This window comes from Choloepus didactylus, chromosome 4, assembly GCF_015220235.1.
Source record: "Choloepus didactylus isolate mChoDid1 chromosome 4, mChoDid1.pri, whole genome shotgun sequence".
Lineage (NCBI taxonomy): Eukaryota > Metazoa > Chordata > Mammalia > Pilosa > Megalonychidae > Choloepus > Choloepus didactylus.
The window spans coordinates 15,490,573-15,512,533 of record NC_051310.1 but is presented as its reverse complement, the minus strand read 5'-3'; the positions used below and the strand labels follow the sequence as shown (position 1 = coordinate 15,512,533).

Genomic DNA, 21,961 nt, shown 5'->3' with positions numbered 1-21,961 from the left:
GGAGAAGACTACAACCAGGCACTCCGGACAGCCCTGCCCACTCTGCCACCCAGGAGCTCTCCGGGGAGTCTGGCTTTTAGCTCTGGACGCTCACTCTGGGAGGGGCACACTGAGAGGGAGATGGCTGGGAAACGAAGGGCAAACTGGACCCCAGGAGCCTATGCCCCTCGGAAGAGAAGGAGCATAAACTTCAAACTGGGGGCCAGAAGTTAATACTTGACATCAGTTATAAATCTTTATTTTTAAGACTTGTCCATTATTGCAAAATAAAATACCAAAGCAATCAAAGAATAGAAAATATTATCCACAAGTAATTTTCCATTGGGGGCTTATGATCCTCTTCAATAAAATAATTCTGAAGACTTCAGAGGCTTCAGCTACAACTTGCTTCCAATTCTTTGTAACAAAGACTCTTTCACTGGCTACTGAAACCCACGTGAGCTTTTTTTTTTCCATAAAATGCATGGGCAAAAAAACTCTTTCTCCGAATAGAGCTTTTCCCACCCAAATTTGTGGGGTTTTTTTTTTCAGAGAGTCGCATGTGATCTGTAGAAGATGGGGGCGTCGGTGAGAGTGAGTGAGGGTCCCGTGAGAAAAAGGCCTGGAAGGCAGGAAAGGTGAGTGAGGTCCTGAGAGCTAGGCCTGTGGAGCAGCCGAGGAGCGGCCTGGCGGCCCCGGGGGCCTGAAGCAGGTGGGCTTCCTCCCCTCCACCTCCGCAGCCTCTGGTTAGTCCACGTTCCAAGTGACGGTCTTCGTGCTTGGAAAAGATCAAGGAGGCAGCTCTTCAGTAGTATCCAAGGCACACCTCGTCCATGGCCAGTTTTATTCTGTAAGAAACAGGCAGAAGAATACTGTGATCACGTGGAGTCTGGAGAAATGAAGACAGACACTATCCAGCATGGAGCAGGCAGTAGCTTAAGACAGACCCACCCACCAATGATCATGGAAAAAGCAGCTCTTTTGAATTCCACTGATATGCATATCTAGAACAAAGGTGGAGGCAGGGGCTGGCAGCAGCAACACTGCCCACTTGCAGGACAGTTCAGCAGTGCTGCCCCTTCAGCTTTCAGGTGGCTGTGATCCTTTGGGTGCCAAGTGCTAAATTACCTGTCAATTGGATAAGGTTTTTCACACAGGTTGACGAGCACATACAAGTGTCTCAAAGCATACTCGTACTGGAAGAAAACAGACCAAAAAAAGACAGAAATCAGACATCATCCTTTCACCTAACACTCAACTCTTCATTCTTAGCTTGGGAATGCTGCACTTCAGCAGTTGCAGAAGCAAAGCATCCTGGCCAGTGGTTCTTGGCCCCTTGGGGTCAGGATCCCCTCCCACCTTTGATAACCTGGTGATATTTATGGACTGTCTCCCTAGAAAAGGGCTCCTAGGCAAGGGTTTGCTCCCACTGCAGGGGTCTGGCAGGACTCCGAAAGCCCACTCAGTCCCAGAAGACTCCAACCAAGCGCTCCCGATGGCCCTGCCCACTCTGCCACCCAGGACCTCTCCGGGGAGTCTGGCTCTTGGTTCTGGGGCCCTCACTCTGGGGGGAACACACTGATGAGGGAGACGGCTGGAAAATGAATGGCAAACTGGGCCCCACGAGCCAAGGCTGAAGTGACTGGGGCGGTCATCTTGGAAAGGACTCCAGGGGATCCTGAGGACCCTCAGAGGAGTGGGAAGAGAGTCATTTTGTGTGGCTCTAGAGGGTAAAAATAGAAGACCAGAGGGTAAAGTATAGCAGACTAACATGTTAACCCACTATAGGAAAAGCTCTGTTTAATAAAAAAAACTTAGAGCTTCCTAATGACAGAGAGCTACCTCCAGAGTGCCAAGCACTCCATCCTTCGCAAGATTTCAAGCATGGCCAGGATGCTCATGGCGCAGCCAAAAAGAACTGCCTGCAACAATGGGAACGTCTATAAGCTTCCCCAATCCAGTAGCTACTAGTGACATGTGGCTACTGAACATCTGAAATGTGGCTAGTGTGGCTGAGGAACTGGGTTTCAAATTTTATTTAATTTTAATTCATTTAAACTTAAATTTTAAAAGCCACATGTGGCTAGTGAACACCATACTGGACAGCACAGTTCTAGAGCAGGGGTTGGCAAACTTCCTCTATAAAGGGCCAGAGAGTGAATATTTTAGTCTCTGTGGGCCATACTCTCTACCACAATGACTCAACTCTACCCCTGTAGCGAGAAAGCAGCCATGGACGGTACATGACCAAATGAACATGACTGTGTTCCAATAAAACTTTATTGACAAACACAGGTGGTGAGTCAGATTTGGCCCACGGGCTGTCATTTGCCAACCCCGGCTCTAGAAGGATCCAAGCATCACGTAGTACTGACCAGAAAGCTTTCCAACCCCAACGTTCTACAATCTGCAGAAGCTTAGTACTTTCCTCTCCATGGGGCAGGGCCTGACTCGGGGAAGGGTCAGGCTCAGAAGGAAGGGGCGAGGGATGGGGCTTGGCAAGGACAGCAAGAACATGAAGAGAAGTGGGTAGAGACTGAGTCACACAGGATTCTGGTCATTAATATTTGCCCGCTTGTCCCCTGTGACAATTCAGAGTGTCCTGGGCATGAACCGGGATGGCCTTCTTCCTCGCCCCATCCAAGGCCTCTGAAATACGCCCATCATTTCCTTAGCCTGGGCAGAGCCTCAGCTCTCTACTAGGTGACACGTCTCAGGTGACTCCCACTGGACAAATTCATTCGGCTTTTGGATTTAGGCAGCCGGGAGAGCCCTGTTGGAGGAAGGCCGGCGCAGGAGCGGGCGGCCAGTGGGCTCACCGTGGACGAGTGCCAGTTGAAGCAGTGGGTGCGGAAGTGGGCCGCAGCCGCCTGGTAGCAGTCGTGCTCCGTGAGCGAGGCTCTCTCAGAGAGGAGCTGCTCCACCTCGGCGTCAGAGGTTGCCATCAAGGACACGATCTTCCGCACCGACGTCTCCATGACGTGCCTAGCCTGGGAAGAAACACGTCTTTCTGAAAAGTGCCTCACCTAACGCAGTCTCCTTGGAGCCGGGGCATGCAGGAAGTGCATTTAAAGGCCTCTTCTCCCAGCCCCTGCCGGTAAAACAGATGTCCGAGGAAGACAAAAGCTGCACATGGAAGTATCGTATAATAAAGAACCTGGCTGGCCTCTGTCCCGTTTTTGGAAGATACCCTTTAAATATTTGGAATTTCCAGTGATTTGTTATCTTTGTTTCCCCGCCCCATCCCTGACAGTCTATACTAATGGTGGCTCAGGGTAGAGGTGGCCACAGCAGTCTAGAGTGGGGGGCTGGTCACCCCAGAAACACCAACCTTGTGATCAGGCGGTTGTAGCTTTGAGCCGTGTGACATCAGCCTGACCTCCGGGTAGGGGAGAGGTGCTGGAGACTGAGTTCAACCACAAGGGCATCGGATCAACTCAGTCGGGCCCGTGTGTAATGAAACCCCACACAGGTGAGCATCCCTGGCTGGTGGCACGCACTGCTGTGCCGAGAAGGTAACGTGTTCTGACGCCAAATGGAGAGAACAGGGAAGCTGTGTGTTTGGGGACCTTCCCAGAGCTCGCCCCTGTGTCTCTTACTTTGGTTTCTTATTTGTATCCTTTTTGCTATAATAAAATTGTAATCATAAATATAGCACGGCACTTTCTCGGTTTCTATGAGTCTGTCTAGTGAACCATCAAACCTGAGGGGGTGGTGAGAAGCCCCGTATTTGTAGCCAGTTGGTCAGAAGTGTGGGTGCCTGGGAACCCCCAACTTCAGGCTGGGGTCTGAAATGAGGGTGGTCTTGTGGAGGACTGTGCCCTTAACCAGTGGCATCTAACTCTGGGTAACTAGTGTGGGAAATGCACTGCATGCAGTTGGTGTCAGAAGTCACTGCAGAAAGCCTTCTGTAGCAGCTGGAAACCTTTAGCAATGCCTTCCCTTTTGGGGCTTTTTCGGCCTTGTGGATATATTGAAATCTAAATACTGAAGAGCAGGCTTGGCCTGCTCCGAGGAAAGGGGGCTGTAGAGGCAGTGCCCCAGGCAGCCTGCTGTTCGACGAATGGGGCGTGGGTTCACGGGCACCTCTGCCCACTCGGGAAAGCAGGATATCATTAGGGGCAAAAGGGGAGGCATTGTTTCCATCCCAGATGGAAAACAGCATCATGAAGAAACTGCTTCTACATCCACCAAATTTTATAAACATGTTTCCCTGGCCCAACCCCACCCCGTCCTGAGTCAGAGTTTGTTTCATCCATCCCCGAGTCCAGCGAAGACCTCCTGCCTGCTGAGCCAACCAGCCGTTCTCAGAGTGGGTTCCCAGACGTCGCCAGGGTCCCATGAGGTTCTTCCCCTTTCCCAACTATACATCTGTGTGAGGCCAGATTTTCTTCTTATACTTCAACTAAATACGCATCACAACAGCTCGAATTCAGAAGCAGATATGAGAATCCAGCTGTCTTCTATTAAGCTGGGCTTTTATTTTGGAAAATGGTTACCTTTCATAAAAATTACATTAACCCCAAATGGGTTTATTACTGTTATTTCTATATGAGTTATACTTTTTAAATCTCAGTTTTCATTTCCAATATGGTAAACAGTGATAGACATAAGCCATGTAAGCAAAGTTCTTTGGGATCAATAGTTTCACGAGTGCAAAGGGGCTGAGACTAAACGGAGGAGAGCGCTTCACAGCGTGCCTGGCACCAGCTGGGGCACAACCTGCTTATCACGGCCGCCATACACGGGCTCCTGATTCTCAGGATGATTCAATACATGCACTTAAAACCAACCCTGAGAATTCAGAGTGTATTTCAGTACACTGCGGGGCCTCGCTGTGCTGACGGGGTGGGGTGGGGTGGGTATGAGCTAGCAAGAAACTGGCTCTGCTGGAGGACGCTCGCCCCTTGACCAGCAGTCCAGTGACTGCGCTCCCTGTGGTTCCCAGCCGCACAGCTAGGATTTGAAAAGGATATTGCCAGTTTCAAACAAACTGATGAGTTACTGAAAACAGACTTGGTAGTCTTAGTGGATGGGTGAGCACTACTAAGTCAACAAGCAGCCAAATAAAACCATCTTCCAAGCAGCTGGGTACAAAGAGGGGAGCACCCATGGGCCTCGGCTTCTTGGCAGGATATGGGAGAGACGGGCCCATTTCTTTGCTGCCTGCTACCGGAAGGTCCAGGTCAGTTAACTTAGTAACTTAGTAAGAATGAAGATGACCCTGCTCTGCTCACTGGGGTCCATTTCACAGAGTGCCAAGGCTGGGACCCCGAGTGGCAGGAAGGGGAGTGAGCAGTGCTCCCCTATGCAGCCTCTACCCATGTGGGCGGGGGCAGCCCCTGGCAGTGGTTCTTTTGACACCCTCTTACCTCCAGGTGCCTGTTGATTTCTGCGAGAAGTTTCCTGGACTCCCGGAGATCATTGGTGGCCATCAGTTTCCTTTTCATGATGGCAAGGGGCACCTCCGGGCTGGGAGTGAGGTCAAGGTGTTTGACTGGAGGCAGAGAGATGGGAGAGCTGGCTTTGTGCTTCATGCCCTGAAACTGCATCAGTTTCATGGCAGCGATTGACTGGAGAGAGAGAGGAAAAAAAAAAAGAGAGAGGGGATCATTCTGAGTGAGAAGAGATGTGCTAGGGGCAGCTCAGGCCCTCCAGCCCCCATGCCACGGGGGATGGGAAAGGATGGCTGGATTTACTGGCTCACAAGTTCTTCTAGGAGGCCAATGTTTGTACCAAAGCAAAACATCCCTGCTGGTGAGCTCTTAGATGGTGGCAGGCTGCGCGGGAGACAGTTTTTGGACATAAGGACAACCAGGAAGCCAAGCACAAATTACTTCCTTTGGGTGCACCAAGGGCTAGCCCCAGAGGCTTCACTTAAGGCCCTGCCTTCCACAACCACCTGCTGGGGCCTCCGTGAACTTACCTGTTTAGCTACCCAGGTCCCTTCTGAAAACAGAGTGGGAAATGTCTTCAACTTATAAGCTAAAGGTTTAAGGGAACAAACTGCAGTGTCTGGTGAGACAGGACCCTGAGGAATCAAGGACCAGGTTCTACGGGCAAGGCCACAGCACTCGTCTGAGGGAGCAGCTTTCCATTCAGTAACTGTTTGCCATGTGCTAGACCTATGGCTAGTGTGTTAAATGCACTATCTTCTTTTATGCTCCCAGCTTCCTGGTACTCTAGGGTTTTGACAAAGAGGAGACAGAGGTTCAGAGATGTTAAATAGCCTGCCCAAAGTCTCGCAACTTGGTGAGTTTGAACCTAGCAAGGTCTGATTAAAGCCCAGGCAGGGTCTTCAGTACCCCCACTTCTCTTCACCAGGAGAGAAGCGTTCCAGGCAAGTCAGCCTGGGGCTCGAGGAGGTGGACAGGGAGAGTGTGGGGCTGCCCTACTCACTTTGTTTCCATACTGCATGACATGGCTGGTGTTGGTGTGGGACTTCACCAGACGGTACTGCTTGTGCAGGGTCTCTTTAGTCAAATCCTCCTGAAAGATGAAAACATTAAAGTTTTCAATAATCACAGCCTGCTGGCCAAGTCTCAGCTGAACAGTCAGCCCAGGTCGCTGGCTCACCACATCCGAGTCTTCCATCCAGTTGACGCTGTACCAGTCCCCCAGGTACGTGGACCTTTTCTCATCATAGTAGCAGGCGTAGGATGACTCGCTGGGGTTGGCAGCAGTAGTTGCATAAACTAAGAGGAAATGAAAGCATCTTATGGTTATATTTTATCCTGTGGATTACACTTAAAGCTTGAGTCCTTCCTTCTCCCTTAGTCACGTGGCAGCATGCCACAGAGAGGGCTGGGAGACTGAACTATATCCAGCACTGCTCATGTCGTCACAATAACTCCTCTCAAATTAAACATGGAAGAAAGAGAAGCAATAAGGAAGCACTTGTGTTCAGGACATCAAAGTATTTCAGAAGAATGATGACAGATTTTAAGTTTGGAAACTTGAAGAATATGGGCCTAATTTAGTTTCCAGAGAAAGTTAACAAACACTGAGATGAACTGAACCAATATCAGAGCTACCATTTACTATCTAGCTGCCTGGGACTCTGCATCTTGCTGGACCAACACTCTGTCATTTAACAGTGACTCTCCCAATAGGCATCCCCATTTCGTGGATGGGCAAACTGAGGGTCAAAGAGGCTGAGCGACCTGCTCAAGGTCAGAGGACCAGCAGGTGGCAAACTGCAGAGGACTGAGGCTGGCCCAAAGCCCATGGGATTTCTCCTTCACCCCATATCCAGAGTTTGGACGTGAAGAACTTTACTAGAACCCAGAATGGCACCGTGAAGTTCATGGGCAGATTCTTAGTCCCTGGACCACTAGCCCTCTAGTAGCAGAGGAAGCCCGGTAAAGCCGCAAGTATCTCCCCACTTCTGTGCATCCAGCCGCCCCAGCCCTGTGTGTGTGGAGCCCCGGGGAACACATCGGCAGGATCTGAGGGCAGCCAGTGGAACTGCCGGGCACCCTGCCCACCCAGCCTGGCTCCGAGGCCAAGCCTGCCACCACCTACCATTGATGTCATTGGGCAGATGGTTCATCATGGACCCAGACTCGCAGGCTTCGATGTAGAACACCATCTGAGATGCAGAACAGGACACAGGGTCTCACCCACCAGGCACAGGCCCCGGGCAGAGGTCACTGTGGCTCTGCCCACGCCTTCTGCCCATTTGTGAAGACTCAAACCCTTTGCTTTGGGAGACAACCCTGCTGCCAGAGGCTGCAATTCACTGAGAGACTCAAATTCATTCATCAGTAAGAGAAGAAAATGGCTATTAGCTGAAATGATGCAGAGAAAATACTGCCACAGGTGAGGCCACTCATCTGTTCCACTGTCCAAAACAGGAGCAGTTTCAAAGAACAAAGCACTGGGCAGGCCGCCTTTCCACACTACCACACACCCTGCTTTAGAGCTACCCAGTTCCTCCAAAGGGGCTGCAGAGGCAAGAGAGAGCCACAGTGAAAACGGGGTGGTGACATTTGCCCCTCCACTGTCCAAAATGCCCTAGGACAGCGGTTCCCAAAGCGTTCCCGGGCCAGCAGCATCAGCATCACCTGGGCACTTGATAGAAAGGCAAATGCTCCGGGGGTGGGGCCCAGCCATCTATGTCGTAACAAGCCCCCCAGGGATCAGGATGCCAAGCTAAAGCTCTAGACTCGTCATTGATCCTGGGAAAGCAGCAGTCAAGACCGATCTGCAGGACACCTGTCCCAGGAAACACGGCCCCTGGAGCCTGAAGGCCAGTCAGGGAGCTGTGGGCTCTGCTCCCCCTGCCTTCCCCTTCCTCCTTCCCCAAGGCCTCCCCAGGACTGGCAATACCTTCTGGTACATCTTGTGCTTGTACATGTAATGGATGGTTTCATTCAGGTCCTTTACATGAAGCTGCAAGGCAAGAACACTGAACTTCAGGCCAACACGTCAACAGGAACCACTGGCTGGATAACCCACTGATAAAGGCCTGATGATGCTTTATAAATTCTTAGTTACCAGTCCTTATAAATGATGGTGAACGTGAACCTAAAACGTCATGTGAAGTATCTCATTCACATGTTTAAAAAGGGGGGAGAATGTGCTGCATCACTCATTACTCTTAAATCTCTTAGGTATTAAGACATTTGTTCTATTATTTTGTCAAGTGTAGTCCACCCATGGCCTGACACAGCTATTGATGCTGGGATGGGAGGAGCAAAGTCAGGAGAACTTACTGGAAGAGAAGGGGTTGGACAGATTTCAAGGTGCTGAGCTGGTCTCCCACACTCACCCGCCATACATACAAACCAACCCTGAAGGGATGCTAGAAAACACACATTACAGCTGTAATCCCAACACATGGGTTCTGTTTTCTCTTCTCCTATTTTCTCTTAAAAATGTCAAGAAGAACTTACATCATCATTGGGAAAAGCCAGCAGTCCAGGGGCTCCGTGATCAGTGAAGTAAATGAACACATGGTCCTGGGGTCCACTGCCAAGAGAGAACACCCCATGCTAGGTGGGCGGGCAGGGACACAGAAGGGCCACAGGTGGGAATGGGCAACAGAGGCCAAGAAACCAAGCGTGAAAAGGGACACAAGGGCCTGCCAGCCAGCCTCTTCCCCTTGCTCCCCAGGAGTGTTATTTAAACCACAGGGTATACCCTTGAGTTTGAAACTCTGGAATTAGGGCTGGAAGAAGAGACTTTTGCTGAGTGGCCCATAAGACCAGGTGTGATGGAGATAGTGGGGTCCTTCGGCCACTGGGCTCATCCCAGGCAGCCACACTCTCCAATGAGAGCTTCTCAAAATGAATAAGGGGAGCCAGAACACAATCTAGCACCATCCCCTCTAACACACAAATTGGGGGCCCGCCTGCCCACCCTCACCAGGGTTTCCACTTGGAGGGTGCTGCTTTAACATGGCGAGATACCAGCTCACTAGGGGCCAATGTGGTCCATCCTACAACACAGACATCCCTCTCTGACTTAACACATGAGCACTCAGCTGTGCCCAGGTCTCCTCTCTGGCAGAAGAGAAATGCCAGCATTTGCCAAGTATCTGAGACGCTGGAGAATGCCACTGAAGTAGCATCATGTAAAATCATGAAGATCTACTGAACACCAAGCCATCGCTAACCCCATCCATCAGGATCAGCATTGGGAGTGGTCTCCCCCAGTGGGGAGGGGAGTTCTGCACTTAGCAATCTGTCCCTCCCCACAGAGCTGACCTGTGATCACAGCACAGTGCTGGGGGCAGGCTGGGGCCCTGCAACCTGACCGGCCTGCAGGGAGTCACACCTGCTGCTTCCACTAACAGTGGTACGTAGCAGCACCAGGACCCCCAGACAACAAAGAACCATGGGTTTCAATGCTATGGGATGTTTCATTGAGAGTGACAAGGACTCTGATAGGGCTAATTTGTACAGACAAGGGCTGCCGAGAGAAGCCACGGGGACCTCAGGCATGTGTGGTCTGTCTCAAGTCAAGACAAAGCTCCCCACTCGGTCACTTCCCACAAGCACACCGGCCAGGAACTAAGAACGTAAAACAGACATTACCTCTTCAAGACTTTTCCAGATCCTTTGCCCTTCACTGCTTCGGCATCACCTCTCAACACAGCAAGGAAATTTTGTGGAGTAACGTTCTATGAAGGATTGGAAGTTGAAATCAGAGGCAGCTATTATTCCACATCGGAGAGTTTCCTGTGTGTGCAGCAGAGACAGCCACTGGCCCACCCATCTCCAAGGCCCAAGGCTTGAAGGCAAACACGTTGGAACCAAAAGAGACCCAAAGCAAGGCATGCATGGCCTCTGCTCGATTATCTGGTTGCTGACTCAGCGAGCCTGCCAATTCTTCTTGACCAATATAAAGTCCATAGGGAGAAACCCAAAGACACTGGTGGGTGGGAAAATAGCAGTGCTAGAGGACACGGCCTCAGGGAGGCAGCGAGGAGGGAGGCAGAAACCTCAGCACTGGGTCCTCCCCTTGAAGGGAATTTTGTAAGAACAAGTCCTGCTCATTAAAAAAGCAATACAGAGAAGTACAAAGAGGAAAAAAAAAAAATCACCCAAAATCCCACCATCTAGATTCCAGACATTCTGTTATTTAATTCTATAGAAAGCAACAATTTCATAAGAAATGTGATCAATGTATGATGTGTTAAATTTAACTGTTTGAATTTAAAAGAAAAAAATGAAATGAAACCAAAGGAATTGTTAAACTTCAGATAAATGTTTATCACAAGAAAATCAGTCCCTAAAAGATCGCTTAGAGGTTAAGAATGACTATGAAAACCATAAGACTAAAGTTATTACAGTGTTTTTAAAAATGCATCAATTTTATAGTCTCGATTGACTAGAAGGGATATAATAATTAACTCAGAAGGAATAGAATAATAACAGAACACTGGCTCAGCAAAATGCTGAGATACTTTTCACCAGGTCTGGTGCTGACAACACTGATTTTCATAAGAGAGCACAGATAATGTATAATCAGATTAACAGCAATAGCTCAAGAAAATTGGGCATTATCAAAGGAAATCTATTATCAGGCTTAAAGTGAAGAGCAGAAACTAAATATCAATAGGCTGCAACTTACTGCTAACATTTTTCCTATTCTCTGCTTTCACAACTCTCAAGCACAAACCTTAATACGAAGACAAAACACTGAATAGGAATCAGTCTAGGAAAGTTCTGGTTCTAGAAATACGGGAAAGGGGAGAATCTTCACTGAAGTGAACAGAAAGCCACAGGCGCCAAGCTTGCAGCCCACTCACCTCATCGGTGTAGTCCTTTGGGACTCCCTGATACACATCTGTGCCGTTGAGCCTGTTGATCACCACGCCTGGAGTGGGGTTGCTGAAAATTAAGTGACTATTGAAACACAAAATGTGACACATCACTGAAATCTTGCTTCAAAATATGTCCCCATTATGTGAAAAAAATAGTAAATGACCACGTTTGTTGAAGATGCTTCTCGTGGCCTGCATGGCTGGGGCTGGGGTTCCAGCAGCCGGGGTTGTCGGGTGTCCCACACTCAGGGGTTCTGAGCAGGAGCAGTGAAGGGCTGAGCTCAAAAACTCAGGCTAGGGACCAAAGCCTTGGGCTCCTCGGACCTCCTGATGGAAACCAGTTAACATCCTGGGGGCAAGAGGTCACCAAGAGCTCAGGAAAAAGAGAGGAGAGAAGATAAAACTTTGCTACAAGAGCTCCAGACTGAAAGCCTCAGAACGTCTTCTGAGCTGTGCCCCGATGACATAAAGGGGCTGCAGCAGGGAACCCAGGGACTGGGAGATTAGAACTGGGGATAACATTAGGACCCATACTTGCCGCTTGTGATCTCTTCAAGTAATCAGGTAAGTGGGCACAGCAGAATTGTTTTTAAAATTAAATTCAACAACTAATAAAAGTAGGCAGGCCTAGAAAGAAGGGCAGCAGGGTCCCACCTACAGACACAAGGCGCTTCTCCTGGTGCCCCCACGAGCTGTTTCCCTGCTTGGAGGCTAGGAGCAGGCACCGCAGAGATCCGGCGAGGCCTTCCCCAGGGTGAGGGGTCACTTGGCTTAAACCGTCTCTGCGGCATCTTGTTCCTGTGCCTCTGCCTCTGACGAGGTGCCCAGGAGCTCTGCTCCGAGCTCAATGTGCTCAGCTCCCTGCCGCTGAGCTGCGGAGCCCGCGTGCGTTCTAACACGGGGCCTGGGTCTGGGTTCCCGGCGGTCTGCGGAGTTTCCAAAAGTGCCCCAGACCCCTTCCCCACCAAGTCCCAGTGCTCCTACTTACTCCTCAGAGTTGGCGATGTCATCGTACATCATCACGATGATCTGCTCATCGGGGACCCCGTTGCGGCTGACGATCTGGTAGGCGTGGCACGCGTCCGCCTGCAGGGGTCATTGGGCAAGTGTGAGGCTCTGCCCGGAGGAGCCAGTGGGCACCACGGGCTGGCACAGAAGGCCTGCTACAAAACATCCCCTCCTGGTCAGGCCTCGAATTTATCATCTCAAAACCCATACATCTGTAGTTTTATTTTCAACTTTTAAAGATTCCTCATGCACCCCATAATCCAAACTCCTGTTCAGCAGGTGGTCAGTGTCTGTGTGGGCCACACACATGCACAGCCGCCATGCCTGCAGGTAACAAGGGCCTTTCCAAGTCCTTGGTAGCTTATTTTCATTTTCATACCACATACAAGTCTCTGAAATGCACTGATTTAGTTTTCAAAAGCAGAATGACTCAGAATGAAGAACCAGCAGATTAAAAGCTTAAGTTAGCGTGTCTCATACAGGAGTCTTCTGATACAAGTAACCTTGTCTGCCGTGGCCACTGTTCAGTGAATTGAGTGAAAACTCAGAAGTTCAACATAGGAACTGAAATGAGGAATGTGCTCTTTACTTTAAAAAATAATAATAAAAATGATGATAACATTGGGGTAAAAGAAAAACTTTGCTAATGTGATTCTTTGTCCAAAAAGCGTGAAGGCATTCCTGTTTCCTTATTTTACGTGACAAGTACGACACCCCACGACATGGAAATTATTTGGGGTCAGAGAGGAGAAAAGTTACCTAAATTTCTGCTCATACTGAATTATCTCCTAGAAGAAAGACACAAGCCTAAAGGGAGTACTGTGTCTAGCTCTTTCTTACTTAGGGAGGAAGGTGTTAGGAAGTAGACCCAGACACGTCACAGACGAAATACCACGCAGCACCGCAGTAAGAAGAAAGCTCGTCAGACATCACATCCAGTGTTTTGCCTCTAGGTGCCCCACACAAGTGGACCGACTCCATTGCAATATATTTGTTGAAAGTTGCATGGGGAGCCAAGGGCCTGGCACTCAAGAGTGTTGACGAAAGAAATATGAACGCTAATAGCTAATATTTGTGGGTTTTCTTCCATTTGTAATGCAACAACCTAAGGCCTTCTGTGCATTATCTCATTTAATCTGCAAAGCAACTATACATGATGTAGGTAATGGTCCCGATTTTGTAGAGGGGAGGTGACCTGCCCGAGTCACAGCTCATGGCAAATGAGCCAGGCATTCTGACTCCTGAACTTGGTATCACTTCATACAGGAACCAGTGAAGAATAATTAAACTTATGGAGGCCAGGAAGAGTGAAGAACTGTAAGTCTAAACAGAAATCATTTTTAAATAGTTACTAAACATCTTCTATGTATACACTGCTGACATGTTTAGATCCTCATGGCGGTGAAATAATGAGGACCCTCAGATGCCAACAGCGGCCAGTGGAACACAGGCCTCCCCCAGACATCACACCCTCATCCCCAGAACCTAAGAATATGCTATGATACACGGCAAAGGGGAGTGAAGACTGTAGGTGGGATCTAGGCTGCTGTGCAGCTGACCCTAAACCAGGGGGTGACCCTGGATTATTCCAGGGGGCCCAGTGCAGTCACAGAGGTCCTTATATGTGAAAGGGGAGAAGCAGGAGCGTCAATATCAGAGTGATGGGACAGAGAAAGACTCGACCGGCCACTGCTGGATTTGAAGATGGAGAAAGGGGCCATGAGCCAAGGGATACAGGCAGCTCTAGAAGCTGGATAAGGCAAGAAAACACATTCTCCTCCAGAGCCTCCAGAAGCAAATGAAGCCCTGTCGACACTTGATTTTAGCCCAGATTCCTCACCTCCAGACTGTAAGAGAATAAATTTGTGCTTTTTAGGCCACTAATGTGTGGTAGTTGTTACAGCAGTGAGAGGAAACTAATACACCAATGGAGGAAGTCCAGCATACTTGGCATTTGATCTGGAAAATTCTGGCATTGTCCCCTCAAGTGGAAGCCATGCCCCCCAACTCAGCAATTCTAGCTGTGCCCCAGAGAAACTCCAGCCCACGTACAAGGAGACTGCTGATGGCATCGCCGTAACAGCAGAAACCAAGAAGTCACCCACATGACCATCCACAGCAGGAGAAACCAACTCTCCCATGCTCACATAAAGGCCACCACTGAGTCTTATAAACACATGGCATGCAACCCATGCTTCAAAACAGATGAATCTTAGGAGCACATGGAGAAAAAGAGCAAAAATCATAGAAAAATGCCTTCACAGTGCTTACATTTATCTAAAGGTAAAAAACAGGCCAAAGTAAACACACTGTTTACAGTTTAATACGTATGTGGTAAAACAACAGAGCAAAGCAAAGGAACGAAAAAATTGGGAGCTTCGTCTCTGGAGGGAAGGGAGGGGTTTTCAATCCGACAGGGCCCAGGTACAAATAATTTCTTTTTCTTTAGCTGGGTATAAGGTACACAGGTATTCCTTTGATAATTTCTCCTTAAAGTGTATATATATGTTATACAGATGTTTATATGTCTGCCATTTCATAAGAAAAACAATCAAATCAATATTACATAAAATTTAACTCACTACTATGATAAAGTGTCGGTAAGCAGACACACCCACCCCTACACCCGTGACAAATCGTCCTGGCGTTTTCCTTTGTCAGACATCAAAAATACACAGGAAAAACTTTACCAATGAAAGTGTAAGACTTGTACACCAAAAATTACAAAACATCGCTGAAGGAAATTAAAGATCTAAATAAGTGGAGAGACACCTAACGCTCACGAATCCAAACGCTTAATACTGTTAAGATGGCCAATCTCCCCAAATTGATCCACAGAGTCAATACAATCTCCACTAAAATTCCAAAAGGCTTTTTGCAGAAACTGACAAGATGATCCTAAAATTTGTGTGGAATTGCAAAAGACCTAGAAGAGTCAAAAGAATTTTGAAAAAGAGCAATATTGGAGGACTTTCATTTTCCAATTTCAAAACTATGGGAAATGCCAGTCTTTTCAACAGATCATGCCGTAACAATTGGAACCTACATGCAAAAATACGAACTTAAACTTTCACCTCACAGCATACACAAAAATTAACTCAAAATGGACCAGAGGCTTAAATGTAAGAGCGAAACCAATAAAACTTTCAGAGTTAAAGTAGGTATAAAACCTTTAGAAGTTAACACAGGAGAAAATCTTTGAGACCTTGGGTTCAAAGATTTCCTAGATATGATACCACAAGCACAGTTCATAAAAGAAAAAACTGATAAACTGGACCTCATCAAAATTTAAAACTTTGTGTTTCAAAATTCATCATTAAGAAAATGAAGACAAGCAACAGAGAGAAAATATTTGCAAAACACATATCTAGAGGCAGGGCAAGATGGCGGCATAGAGAGGAGTGGAAGCTAAGTAGTCCCCCTGGAACAACTACAAAGAACCAGAAACAACTAGTAAATAATCCAGAATAACTGCGGGGGGACAAACGAGACCATCCACTCATCATACACCAACCTAAATTGGGAGGAATGCCCGAGAACACAGCATAAAATCTGTAAGTAAAACCTGTGGATCCAAGTCGTGAGACCCCCTCCCCCATAGCCCAAGCTGCAGAGCCTCGTGGTGCCAGAGAGAAGCTCTCTCCCAGCAAGCGAATATAGCTCAGCTGAGCTCCAACTGGGGTTTTAAGTAGCGAGTGTGAACTGCTCACTACAGGTACGCATCCCCAAAAAACAGACAGAAGCTTTGGGTGACGACTGACCTTGGAGAGCTGGAGGGTCTCCTTGGACTGGGTCTGAAGGGTTTCTTTTTTGAAAGAAAAGGGTTTCTTTTTTGGCTCAGTGGAGAAAGCCCCAGTCATTTTCAGTTTCCAGGGCTGTGACTGGGGGAAGGGAGGATACAGCACAAGCAGAGAGCAACACCATTGAAATGCTAATGACCTCCACCTGGGGGGTCTGTCTTCTCTAGGAGGAAAGGGGTGGGGCCCTTTCCATTCAGAACCAGACCCCAGAGCCTGGGGGAACACGGCCACACCTCCTCACACCAGGCAAGAATTACAGGCTAACAGGCATCACCTGCTGGGCAGAAAAGCAGTGACCTGAGGCATCAAAGGGTGGAGCAATTCTCTAAGACACACCCGCAGGGAAACCAGATACTGAATATTTGTTCCCTCTGGGACCTGAGCCTGTTCTGGTCTGGGAAAACCTGATTTGGATAACCAAGGAAACCATGCCTAGACAACAGAAAATTACAACCTACACTAAGAAAAACAAAGTTATGGCCCAGTCAAAGGAACAAACGTACACTTCAACTGAGATACAGGAATTTAAACTAATGCTAAATCAAATCAAAAAGTTTAGAGAAGATATTGCAAAAGAGATAGAGGCTGTAAAGGAAACACTTGGCATATATACGGCAGAAATCAAAAATTCAAAAAAACAACTAGTAGAATCTATGGAAATGAAAGGCACAACACAAGAGATGAAAGACACAATGGAAACATACAACAGCAGATCTCAAGAGGCAAAAGAAAACACTCAGGAACTGGAGAACAAAACACCTGAAAGCCTACACGCAAAGGAGCAGATGGAGAAAAGAATGAAAAAATATGAGCAACGTCTCCGGGAACTCAAGGATGAAACAAAGTACAATAATGTACGTATCATTGGTGTCCCAGAAGGAGAAGAGAAGGGAAAGGGGGCAGAAGCAATAATAGAGGAAATAATTAATGAAAATTTCCCATCTCTTATGAAAGACATAAAATTACAGATCCAAGAAGCGCAGCGTACTCCAAACAGAAGAGATATGAATAGGTCTACACCAAGACACTTAATAATCAGATTATCAAATGTCAAAGACAAAGAGAGAATCCTGAAAGCAGCAAGAGAAAAGCAATCCATCACATACAAAGGAAGCTTAATAAGACTATGTGCGATCTCTCAGCAGGAACCATGGAGGCAAGAAGGAAGTGGTGTGATATATTTAAGATACTGAAAGAGAAAAACTGCCAACCAAGAATCCTATATCCAGCAAAGCTGTCCTTCAAATATGAGGGAGAGCTCAAAATATTTTCTGACAAACAGACAATGAGAGACTTTGTGAACAAGACACCTGCCCTACCGGAAATACTAAAGGGAGCACTACAGGGTGATAGAAGACAGGAGTGCGTGGTTTGGAACACAATTTTGGGAGATGGTAGCACAACAATGTAAGTACACTGAACAAAGATAACTATGAATATGGATGAGAGAGGAAGGTGGGGAGCATGTGAGACACCACAAGAAAGGAGGAAAGATAAAGACTGGGACTGTGTAACTTGGTGAAATCTAGAGTATTCAACAATTGTGATAAAATGTACAAATATGTTCTTTTACGAGGGAGAACAAGCAAATGTCAACCTTGCAAGGTGTTAAAAATGGGGAGGCATTGGGGGAGGGATGCAATTAGCATAAACTAGAGACTGTAACTAATAGAATCATTGTATCATGCTTCCTTTAATGTAACAAAGATGATATACCAAGGTAAATGCAGATAAGAGGGGGGGATAGGGGAGGCATGTTAGACACTTGACATTGGTGGTATTGTCTGATTCTTTATTCTACTTTGATTTAAGGTTTTTTTTCCTTTTGCTGCTTCCTAGCTGTCGTTTTTTTTCCCCTTTCTTTTGCCTCTCTACCTTCTTTGACTCTCCCTCCTGCCTTGTGGAAGAAATGTAGATGCCCTTACATAGACAGTGGTGAAGGTGGTGAACACATAAACGTATGACCATGCAGAGAACCATCGATTATTTACTTGGGATGGAATGTATGGTGAGTGAACAAAACCATATTAAAAAAAAAAAATGGGTTGATGACAAAACCTCGAGGGCAATATACTGAGTGAAATAAGCCAGACACATAAGGACAATTATGGCATGGTCTCACTGATAGGAATTAATTATAATATGTAAACTCATAGACATGAAATATAAGGTACCAAGATACAGGACAAGGTTTAAGAATAATGGGGAGTGGTTGCGTAGTACGAGCAGAATGGTCAACTAGGATGAACTTAAATGTTTGGAAATGAACAGGGGTGTTGGTAGCAAGATGTGAGAATAACTAACAGTGCCAAATGGTGTGTGAATGAGGTGGAAAGGGGAAGCTCAGAGTCATATATGTTACCAGAAGGAAAGTTGGAGGTCAAAAGATGGGAATGTATAAAACTAAATCCTATGGTGGGCAATGTCCATGATCAACTGTACAAATACTAGAAATTGCTTCCATGAACCAGAACAAATGTATGACAATACAATTAGAAGTTAATAATAGAGGGGCATATAGGGAAGAACTATATACCTATTACAAACTATATACTACAGTTAGTAGTATTTCAACATTTTTTCATGAACAGTAACAAATGTACTATACCAATACTACGAGTCAACAATTGAGAGGGGTTGGTTAGGGATAGGGGAGGATTAGAGTTTCCTTTTCTTTTTTTCTTTTTTCATCTTTCACTTTATTTCTGGTCAGGAGTAATGAAAAGTTTCTAAAAATTGAACAAAAATTAAGTGTGATTGGATGCACAGCTGTATGAGGGTACCCAGGGGCAAGTGACTGTATACTTTGGATCTTTGGATAATTGTATGGTATCTGAACAATCTCAATAAAAATGAAAAAAACAAACAAACAAAAAAAAAACAAAAAACACATGTCTATCTGATAAAGGACTTGTATACAAATTATGCAAAGAACTCTTCACCTCAATAAGACAAACTGAATAAAAAATAGGTAAAAGATTTGAAAAAATATTTCCCCTAATAAGATACAAATGGCTAATAAGCTTATGAAAGGATGCTCAACATCATCAGTCATCAGGGAAATGCAAAGTAAAAACCACAACAAGATGCCATTTCACAGCCAGCCAGACAATAACAAGTGCTGACGAGGATGTGGAGAACCAAGACCCTCCATACCTTGCTTGTGGGAATGTAAAATGGTGCAGCCATTTTGGAAAACAGTTTGATGGTTTTCTCATGTGTGTGCTTTTGGCATAAAATATAAAAATCCATTGCCTACTACAAAGTCCTGTAGATATTTCCCTATGTCTTCTCAGAAGAGTCTTATAGTATTAGCTCTGACATTTAGGTCTTTATCCATTTTGAGTTAATTTTTGTATATGGTGAGACGTAAGCATCCACATTCATTCTTTTGCATGTGGATTTCCAGTTGTCCCAGTACCATTTGCTGAAGAGACTCACCTTTCCACCACTGAATTAACTTGGCAGCCTTGTTGAAAATCAACTGGCCATAGAAGTGTGAATGTAACTCTAGACTCTCAATTCTATTCCATCGGTCCAAATGCCTATCCTTATGCCAGGACCACACTGTTTTAATTACTGTAGCTCTGTAGTAAGTTTTGAAGTCAGGAAGTGTGATACTTCCAACTTTGTTCTGTTTCAAGATTGTTTTGGCTATTGGGGCCCCTTGCAATTCCGTATGAATTTGAGGATCAGCTTTTCCATTTCTTCACAAAAGGATGCTAGAATTTTGATAGGGATTGCACTGAATTTATAGATCACTTCAGACAGAATTTACATCTTAATATTAAGTCTCCCATTCCATGAACATGGGATGTCTATCCATTTATTTGTACCTTATTTCATTTCTTTCAGCAATGTTTTGTGGTTTTCAGTGTAGAAGTCTTTTACGTCCTTGGTTAAATTTATTCCTAACTATTTTATTCTTTTAGTTGCTGCTGTAAATGGAATTGTTTTCTTGCTTCCCTTTTCAGATTGTTCATTACTGGCGTATAGGAACCCAACTGATTTCTGTATGTTTATTTTGTATGTTTATCTCTGTATATTTATCCTGTAACTTTGCTGAATTTATTAGTTCTAATAGCTGTCTTTTTGGATTCTTTAGGATTTTCTATAGAAAATAAAATCAGACATGAAAATGTCAGATCAGACATGTAGATCATGTCATCTACAAATAGGAATAATTTGACTTCTTCCTTTCCATATGGATGCCTTTTATTTCTTTCCCTTGCCCTACTGCATTGGCTAGAACATCCAATACAATGTGGAATAAAAGTGGTGACAATGGGCATCCTTGTCTTTTTCCTGATCTTTGGGGGAAAGCTTTCAGTCTTTCATCATTAAGTATGATATTTGCTCTGGGTATTTCATAAATGCTCTTTATCATACTGAGCAAGTTCCCTTCTATTCCTCGTTTTCTGAGTGCTTTAAATCATGAAACAATGTTGGATTTTGTCAAAGGCCTTTTCTACATCAATTGAGATGATCAGGTGGTTTTGTTTTTTTTTTTTCTTCATTCTATTAATGTAGTGTATTACATTGATTTTCTCATGTTGAACCACCCTTGCATTCTGAAGTAAATTCCATTTGGTCATGGTGTACAATTCTTTTAATATACTGTTGGATTCAGTTTGCCAATATTTTGTTGAGGGTTTCTGCATTTATATTCATGAGGGATCTTGGTCTGAAAACTTTGTGTGCTGTGCCCCTTGTTGCACACAGGAATCTGAAAGTCGGATTATGTTTCCCTCCTGGACCCTTGGATATACCTGGTTGCCTGTAACTTTTTAATGAAAAAGCTTCCTTGTTAGATTCAAGTATTTACTGGCATTTAAAAGAAATAAAAGTAGGGTTAAACCAACCCAACTAATTTGGCAATGATGTTAAAGGTTATCTGAATTATTTCCTTGGAACCTAGCTGACCTGTGATATGCATTTTCCCCCTTGAAAAACAGAAAAGCCGTATTAGGTAACATTTGAGGGAAGGGTATTGAGCAAGACTTTATTAAAAGGGCAGGGCCCTTGAGACTGATGAACAGAGAATGCTGTGACTCAGGTTGTTCAACAGCTTGCATCAGGAGTTCTTATAGTCTCACAAATGCATCCAGTGATTTCCTGATGCAGGCCCCCGTCCGGACACTGTTTGCACTGCCTCCAGCCTGGGCCAAGTGTCAGCGAAATAAACACACCTGGCTTGGAACAAGGTATAAACATAATTGGTGCGTCATATGATCCACATGGAGATCACTGTAAGGGGTGGGGGGCAATGGACGGAAGGATGGACGGACGATGACGACCACTTCCCAGCAGGTGGAGTGGGGAGGAGCTGAGAAGGGGTTTCATGGTCTGCAAATCTGAAAGCCATGCCTATAATTATCACTTCCTGACAAAACCCCTGAGCATTGCCTAAGCTCGGCAACTGGTCAGGGGCTTTCAGGGTTGCCTCACTGAGTCCACCACCAACTCTGCATTTTCAGAGGAAGAAACCAAAGTTTAAAATGAGATGGAGTGATGACATGATGCAACTTAAAGTGAGATGACCAAACTAATACAGCAGGTGAGCAGAGAACAGGAATTACAAACAAGGTCTGTGCGAGTACAAAGTCCACGTTCTTCCACGATCCTGCACTGCCTCTGGCATTTACGAGGACAATCCTACTGTCCTAACTGCCCATGCCCTCATCCCGCCATGCTCAGCATTTTCCTCATTTCAGCCATGCTCTGTTCTCCATCCTAATCCCTTCCCATTATGCCCCTCTTTAAAAGCAGATTTCTTTTCCTAAATATAAGTAATATTGTGCAATATGGATTAACCTCAAAAACTTGATGCAAGTGAAAGAAGCCAGATGCAGCAGACTCATATTGTATGACTCCATTTATAAGAAGTTTCTAGAGAAGGCAC

General features: G+C 46.0%; 1 protein-coding gene across 2 annotated transcripts in view; it reads right to left on the bottom strand.

The window, feature by feature from the left end:
• Window positions 1-209: 209 nt before the first annotated feature.
• LGMN (legumain) overlaps window positions 210-21,961 on the bottom strand; it is a 50,246-nt gene continuing 28,494 nt past the window's right edge. For both annotated transcript variants that reach the window (XM_037832029.1, XM_037832030.1), the window contains exons 3-14: window positions 12,240-12,337; window positions 11,237-11,318; window positions 10,020-10,105; window positions 8,877-8,952; window positions 8,311-8,373; window positions 7,504-7,570; window positions 6,556-6,674; window positions 6,379-6,468; window positions 5,352-5,552; window positions 2,799-2,969; window positions 1,108-1,175; window positions 210-827 (exon numbers count right to left, since the gene is read on the bottom strand). In XM_037832029.1, the coding sequence (XP_037687957.1) occupies window positions 785-827; window positions 1,108-1,175; window positions 2,799-2,969; window positions 5,352-5,552; window positions 6,379-6,468; window positions 6,556-6,674; window positions 7,504-7,570; window positions 8,311-8,373; window positions 8,877-8,952; window positions 10,020-10,105; window positions 11,237-11,318; window positions 12,240-12,337 (1,164 nt within the window). In that variant the 3' untranslated portion in view covers window positions 210-784. The remainder of the gene's footprint in view (window positions 828-1,107; window positions 1,176-2,798; window positions 2,970-5,351; window positions 5,553-6,378; window positions 6,469-6,555; window positions 6,675-7,503; window positions 7,571-8,310; window positions 8,374-8,876; window positions 8,953-10,019; window positions 10,106-11,236; window positions 11,319-12,239; window positions 12,338-21,961) is intronic.